At 43.2% G+C, this 8,100-nt stretch overlaps 1 protein-coding gene across 4 annotated transcripts in view; it reads left to right on the top strand.

The window, feature by feature from the left end:
• Positions 1–8,100, top strand: part of ankrd55 (ankyrin repeat domain 55) — an 86,005-nt gene that overhangs the window by 51,363 nt on the left and 26,542 nt on the right. For all 4 annotated transcript variants that reach the window (XM_043688972.1, XM_043688981.1, XM_043688963.1 and 1 more), the window contains one exon: positions 4,859–4,919. In XM_043688972.1, coding sequence (XP_043544907.1) covers positions 4,859–4,919 — 61 coding nt within the window. The remainder of the gene's footprint in view (positions 1–4,858; positions 4,920–8,100) is intronic.

Here is an 8,100-nt window from a genome sequence, read left to right as displayed (position 1 = left end):
ACTCTAGTTACAAACTTCCAGCTCAGCACCGTCCTCATGACATGTCCTACCGGCCATCTTCTTCTCCACCTACCCACTCCACCCTCCTCTCTGACCTATCACCTTCATCCCACCCCCATCCACCCATTGTACTCTCTGCTACTTTCTCCCCACCCCCACTCTCCTCTCATTTATCTCTCCACCCTTTAGGCACTCTGCCTGTATTCCTGATGAAGGGCTTTTGACCGAAACGTCGATTTTCCTGCTCCTCGGATGCTGCCTGAACTGCTGTGCTTTTCCAGCACCACTCTAATCCAGTATCAGAAGGATGTTATGAAACCGGAAAGGTCTCAGAAATGATTTACAAGGATGCTGCCAGGGTTAGAGGATATGAGCTATAGGGAGAGGCTGCATAGGCTGGGACTGTTCTCCCAGGAGTATCGGAGGCTGAGGGGTGACCTTATAAAGGTTTATAAAATCATGAGGGGCATGGATCAGATAAATAGACAAGGACTTTTCCTGGGGATGGAGGAGTCCAGAACTAGAGGGCATAAGTTAAAGGTGAAACAGAAAAATATAAAAGTGACCTAAGGGGCAACCTTTTCATGCAGAGAGTGGTGCGTGTATGGGATGAGATGCCAGACGAAGTGGTGGAGGCTGATATTACAGCATTTAAAAGGCATCTGGATTGGGTATATGAATAGGAAAGGTTTAGAGGGATAATGGCCAAATGCTGGCAAATGGGACTAGGTGAGGTTAGGTTATCTGGTCGGCATGGACAAATTGGACCAAAGGGTCTGTTTCCGTCTCCATGACTATGTCCAGTGTTACTGTCAACTGCGCTCATAGCACAGCCAGATTCTATGCTGTGGCTAAAGCCAAGGGCATTTCTACTGCTAGATTTAGTGGTAGGATGCAATGAAAAGCAGATACAGAAGAAAAAAGTCTCATCCAAACTGTGCATTTACTTAAATAAGAGACCATTCTGATATATAGGCCTTGAAATTCAGTAGGAACTGGCCAGCAAAACCAAGGAATATAGACCATGTGAATTGCATATTGCTGCAAGTTCCTGGAATGATTTATAAGTTTTTGCCATTAGTTTTATAAAAATAGGTGCTTAATGTCCCATATATTTTACTGAAATGCTTCAATTTTATATTAATTGGCCATTAAACTTGCAACAGAAAGTTTGTAGCAATTATTAAAACAAGTTCCTTTTTACAATATGATCAATTGTTAATGATATCCATTTCCCTTGCCCACACAGTAAATGATTATATATGGTTTCCATTCTTCAGGTTATGAAATCCTTTGAGACATCTTTAACATGATTATTTTTAACTTTCTTTACTTAAATTTTGTTCTATTACGCTTAATAAAACCTTTCCTTCCCAGTTTTTCTTTTCCTACTGAATGAAGTTTGACATTAAATGTACCCATTTTAATTCGCCCTCCAACGTAATCTTCCCTGTTTACTCTAAACCTTGTAAAATTATTAAACTCTGCTATTGTTTATGAAATGTTTTCCTCATTATGCAGTGATCAGCAAATTGTCATTCTGGCAATAGTGCTGAAGACTTGTGCTCTAGAACCTGCCACTCCCCTAGCTAAGCTGTTCCAATACAGTTACAACGCTGGCATCTACCTGACAAAGTGGGAAAATTACCCAGGTATGTCCTGTACACAAGAGCAGATCAATTACCGCCCCATCAGTCTACTCTCGATCATCAGTAAAGTGATGGAAGGTGTCATCAACAGAGATATCAAGCAGCACCTGTTTAGCAATAACCTTCTCAGTCACACTCTAGGGTCAAAGGCTTATGCCCGAAACGTCGATTCTCCTTCTCCTTTGATGCTGCCTGACCTGCTGCGCTTTTCCAGCAACACATTTTTAAGCTCTGATCTCCAGCATCTGCAGTCCTCACTTTTTCCTCTAGGGTCACTCAGCTCCTGATCATTACAGCCTTGGTTCAAACATTGACAAAACAGCTGAATTCCAGAGGTGAGGTGAGAGTGACAGCTCTTAACATCAAGGCTGTATTTGATCAAGTGTGGCATCAAAACTGTGAGCCTTACAAAACTGAAGTCAAAGGGTATCGGGGGCAAACTCTCACTTAATGGAGTCATATCTAATGCACAGGAAGATGATCGTGGTTGTTGGACATCAGTCATCTCACCTCCAGGACATCACTGCAGCAATTCCTCAGGATATTGTCCTAGGCCTAACCACCTTCAGCTGCTTCATAAATGACCTTCCCTCCATCATAAGGTCAGAAAGTGGAAATGTTCACAATGATTGCACAATATACTGCATCATTCGTGACTCCTCAGATACTGAAGAAGTTCATGTTCAAATGCAATTAGATTGGGACAATATCCAGGCTTGTGCTGACAAGTGGCAAATAACATTCATGCCATACAAATGCCAGGCTATGACCATCACCAATAGACAATCTAACCACTGCCTCTTGACATTCAATGGACATTCAATTCCCCACTATCAACATCCTGAGGGTTATCATTGACCAGAAAATCACCTGAGCTCACCACATAAAGACAGGGGCTATAACAGCAGGTCAGAGGCTAGGAATACTGCAGCGAGTAACTCAGCTCCTGATTCCCCAAAGCCTATCCAACACCTATAACGCACAAGTCAGCAGTGTGATGAAATACTCCCCACTAGCATGGATGAGTGCAGCTCCAACAATACTCAAGAAACTTAATACCATCCATGACAAAGCAGCTCACTTGATTGGCACAAGCATCCACTCACTCCACCACTGACGCTCAGGAGCAGCACTGTATACTATCTATAAGATATACTGCAGAAATTCACCAAAGGTCCGCAGACAGTACCTTCCAAACCCATGACCACTTCCATCTAGAAGGACAAGGGCAGTAGATATATGGAAACACTACTACCTTCAAGTTCCCCTCTAAGCTACTCACCACCCTGAATTGGAAATGTAAGGCCGTTCAATCAGTATTGCTGGGTCAAAATCCTGGACTACCTCCCTAATGGCGTTGGGGTCAATCCACAGCAGCTGGACTGCAGCAGTTCAAGAAAGCAGCTCACCACCATCTTCTCAAGTTCTGGATCAGTGGTGCTGTTCTCCTTCAAGATCCTCCGCTCCACGCTTGCAGCAATGCGCCGGCACCTAACCTCTCTACAGTCTGCCCTGCCTCAGCTGAGGGCCACACTCTCTCAGAATTGCAAAGGACCCACTCTGTACTACATCCTCAGGAGAATTCATACTCTCAACAAACAGTATTTCAATTCCATCTGATTTTGCTGCTCGTCGGATGCTGCCTGAATTGCTGTGCTCTTCCAGCACCACTGATCCAGAATCTGGTTTCCAGCATTTGCAGTCATTGTTTTTACCATCTTCTCAAGGGCAACTAGGGACGGGCAATGACATGCTGGCCAGCCAATGATGCCCACATCCCACAAATGAATAAATTTAAAAAATCGGCCAGCATGCCCAGTAATACTGGACTTTTTTTTTCAATTAAAAGTATCCAATTGTAAACCCAGCAAATAGGAATCATGAAATGCCCAGCTGGGGTAAAATATAGCATTTGGTTTTCATACATGAGGTTAAAAAAGATGACGATTCTGTATGTTGCTAATTGGAAAAGGGTACAGAAGAATTTACAAGGATGTTGCCGCATCTGCAGGGTTTGAGTTATAAGAAGAGACTGGATAGGCTGGGACTTTTTCCCGTGGAGTGTCAGAGGCTGATGGGTGACTGCAGTGATTGTAATGAGGTCAGCCAGGTGGATGTTATAGAATATGAGTTCCTTGATTAGGGCTGTTAAGAATAGGAGTTTCAGACATCCTGATCACTCTGAGGGAGCTAGAGCAGTGTCAAGGACTCCCCACGTGTAAATAAAGCATGATTTGGTGATGGGATACTGGCCTCTGTGGAGTTATTTCAGTGACCTTACAGACATTTATAAATTATGAATGGCATAGATAAGGTGAATAGCCCAAGATCTTTTTCTAAAATAGGGGAATCTAAAACTAGAAGGTATAGGTTTAAGGTGAGAGGCGAATGATTTAAAAGGACCTGAGGTGCAGCTATTTCACACAGAGGGTGCTGCGTATATGGTATAAGCTGCCAGAGGAAGAGGTAGAGGAGGGTACAATTACAACATTTAAAAGACATTTGGATAGGTACATGAATAGAAAAGGTTTAGAGGTATATGCTCCTCGGATGCCGCCTGACCTGCTGTGCTTTTCCAGCACCACTCTAATCTAGATTAGATTAGATTACTTACAGTGTGGAAACAGGCCCTTCAGCCCAACAAGTCCACACCGACCCGCCGAAGCGCAACCCACCCAGACCCATACCCCTACATTTACCCCTGCACCTAACACTACGGGCAATTTAGCATGGCCAATTCACCTGACCTGCACATTTTTGGACAGTGTGAGGAAACCGGAGCACCCAGAGGAAACCCACACAGACACAGGGAGAATGTGCAAACTCCACACAGTCAGTCGCCCGAGGCGGGAATTGAACCCAGGTCTCTGGCGCTGTGAAGCAGCAGTGCTAACCACTGTGCCACCATGCCGCCCAATCTAAACTCTGGTTTGCAGCATCTGCAGTCCTCACTTTTGCCTTAGAGGGATATGGGCCAACACAAGCAAATGGGACTAGTTCAGTTTAGGATACCTGTTTGACATGGACAAGCTGAACCAAAGGGCCTGTTTCTGTACTGTATGGCTCTATAACTCTATAACCAACGTATTTATGAAGAAGATGCAAGTTAACCTCTAAGTATAAAGATTCATGAATTAATATAGATACATTTGCTGTTAACAATTGATTACAGTATTGCTATGTTAAAAACTTCCTTTCTTTTCTTCTAGACTGTTGGCTATACTGTTGCAGCAAACAACAATGTGTGAGATAAATCATCAAGACAATGAGGTATACAAAAAAGTGTGTGTTTTTTTAAATCTGTTGACTACATCATTCAAATAAACATTTAAGATCCAGTAATCCTGTTCTCGATCTTATTAACAATTCTAGAGCAATAACCTCTATCGGGGTTTTCGAATCTCCTTCTGTAATTTGGAAGTTTCCATGCTGTACATCTCTATGACTCTATAATTGAGAAAAGACATAACCGACCAATCGGTCTCATAAACTCATGCAGGAGGTTAAGAGATCCCACTGAAATTCAATTTATATTTTTCACATGATATGTTGCTGTGTGTAAATTTCCATGAGATAGTAAGAAAATAAAGTACAGGATCGTGAGATTAATACATTAATTAATTTAGTCAGTGCCAGAATTTAAAAATATACAACATTGTTCACTATCACAAATATCCAAATATCAGACCATCTCACCATTTTCCTACTCATATTACAAATACGATCCTCTCTTCAACCTCTCTTTCCTTCTCAAAGTACTTGAACATAGAACATAGAGCACAGAACAATACAGTGCAGAACAGGCCCTTCGGCCCTCGATGCTGCGCCGACCTGTGAACTATTCTCAGCTCGTCCTCCTACACTATCCCAAAATCATCCATGTGCTTATCTAAGGATTGTTTAAATCTTCTTAATGTGGCCGAGTTGACTACATTAGCAGGTAGGACATTCCATGCCCTTACCACTCTCGATGTAAAGAACCTGCCTCTGTCATCTGTCTTTGTAGTTATGCCCTCTCGTACAAGCTGAAGTCATCATCCTAGGAAAACTGTCTACCCTATCTAATCCTCTGATTATCTTGTATGTTTCTATCAAATCCCCCTTTAGCCTTCTTCTTTCCAATGAGAACAGTCCCAAGTCTCTCAGCCTTTCCTCATAAGACCTTCCCTCCAGACTAGGCAACATCCTGGTAAATCTCCTCTGCACCTTTTCCAATGCTTCCACATCCTTCTTGTAATGGGGTGACCAGAACTGTACACAATATTCCAAGTGTGGCCGCACCAGCATTTTGTATAGTTGCAGCACGTTATTGCGGTTCTGGAACTCAATCCCTCTACCAATGAAACCTAACACACTGTATGCCTTCTTAACAGCACTATCCACCTGGGTGGCAATTTTTAGAGATCTATGCACATGGACTCCAAGATCCCTCTGCACATCCACACTACCAAGAATCTTTCCATTGACCCAGTACTCTGCCTTCCTGGTATTCTTTCCAAAGTGCATCACCTCACATTTAGCTACATGGAAATCCATTTGCCACCTCTCAGCCCAATTCTGCAGTTTATCCAAGTCCTTCTGCAACCTGTAAAGTTCTTCCCAACTGTCCACTACTCCACTGACTTTAGTGTCATCTGCAAATTTACTAATCCATCCACCTGTGCCTGCGTGTAAGTCATTTATAAAAGTGACAAACAGCAGTGGTCCCAAAACAGATCCCTGTGGCACACCACTAGTAACTGGACTCCAGACTGAATAGTTTCCATCAACCACCACTCGTCACCTTCTTTCAGAAAGCTAGTTTCTAATCCAAACTACTAAATCACCCTCAATTCCATGCCTCTGCATTTTCTCCATCAGCCTACCATGTGGAACAATAGACAATAGGTGTAGGAGTAGGCCATTCTGCCCTTCGAGCATGCACCACCATTCAATATGATCATGGCTGATCATCCTTAATCAGTATCCTTTTCCTGCCTTATCTCCATAACCCTTGATTCCACTATCCTTGAGAGCTCTATCCAACTCTTTCTTAAATGAATCCAGAGAGTGGGCCTCCACTGCCCTCTGGGGCAGAGCATTCCACACAGCCACCACTCTCTGGATGAAGAAGTTTCTCCTCATCTCTGTCCTGAATGGCTACCCCGTATTTTTAAGCTGTGTCCTCTGGTTCGGCACTCACCCATCAGCGGAAACATGTTTCCTGCCTCCAGAGTGTCCAATCCTTTAATAATCTTATATGTCTCAATCATATCCCCTCTCAGTCTTCTAAATACAAGCCCAGTCACTCCAGTCTTTCAGCGTAAGGTAGTCCTGCCATTCCAGGAATTGGCCTCATGAACCTACGCTGCACTCCCTCAATAGCCAGAATGTCTTTCCTCAAATTTGGAGACCAGAACTGCACACAGTACTCCAGGTGTGGTCTCACCAGGGCCCTGTACAGCTGCAGAAGGACCTCTTTGCTTCTATACTCAATCCCTCTTATTATGAAGGCCAGCATGCCATTAGCCTTCTTCACTACCTGCTGTACCTGCATGCTTACCTTCATTGACTGGTGTACAAGAACACCCAGATCTTTTTGTCCTGCCTCTTTACCTAAATTGATTCCATTTCGGTAGTAATCTGCCTTCCTGTTCGTGCCACCAAAGTGGATAACCATACATTTATCCACATTAAATTGCATCTGCCATGCATCTGACCACTCACCTAACCTGTCCAGGTCACCCTGTAATCTCCTAACATCGTCCTAACATTTCACCCTGCCACCCAGCTTAGTATCATCAGCAAATTTGCTAATGTTATTACTAATACCATCTTCTATATCATTAACACATTTTGTAAAAAGCTGCGGTCCCAGCACTGATCCCTGAGGTACCCAACTGGTCACTGCCTGCCATTCCGAAATGGAGCCGTTTATCACTACTCTTTGTTTCCTATCAAAGGCTTTACTGAAGTCCATGTATACCACGTCAACTGCCCTACCCTCATCTACATGCTTGGACACCTTCTCAAAAGACTCAATGAGGTTTGTGAGACACGACCTGCCCTTGACAAAACCATGTTGACTATCTGAAATCAAATTGTTGCTTGCGAGATGATTATAAATCTTATCTCTTATAATCCTTTCCAAAACCTTTTCTACAACAGAAGTAAGGCTCACTGGTTTATAATTACCTGGGTCATCTCTGCTTGAATGTGTTGTCACCTCACAAATCATAGAATTGTAATGGTGCAGAAGGAAGCCGTTTGGCTCACCATGCCTGCATTAGTTCTGTTACCTAATGCCAATCTCATGCCTTTTCCCCATGTTTCTGGACACTATTTCTATCAAAGAATCATCCAATGTCCTCTTGAATGCCTCAACTAACTTGCTTCCACCACATTTCCAGGCAGTATATTCCATACCTTGACTACTCAAAGTGCGAAATCATTCTTTCTCGCATAACCTTTG

The sequence above is a fragment of the Chiloscyllium plagiosum genome, chromosome 1 (assembly GCF_004010195.1).
Source record: "Chiloscyllium plagiosum isolate BGI_BamShark_2017 chromosome 1, ASM401019v2, whole genome shotgun sequence".
NCBI lineage: Eukaryota > Metazoa > Chordata > Chondrichthyes > Orectolobiformes > Hemiscylliidae > Chiloscyllium > Chiloscyllium plagiosum.
Note: the sequence above shows the minus strand (reverse complement) of the source record. Positions and strands in the feature narration are given on the sequence as shown.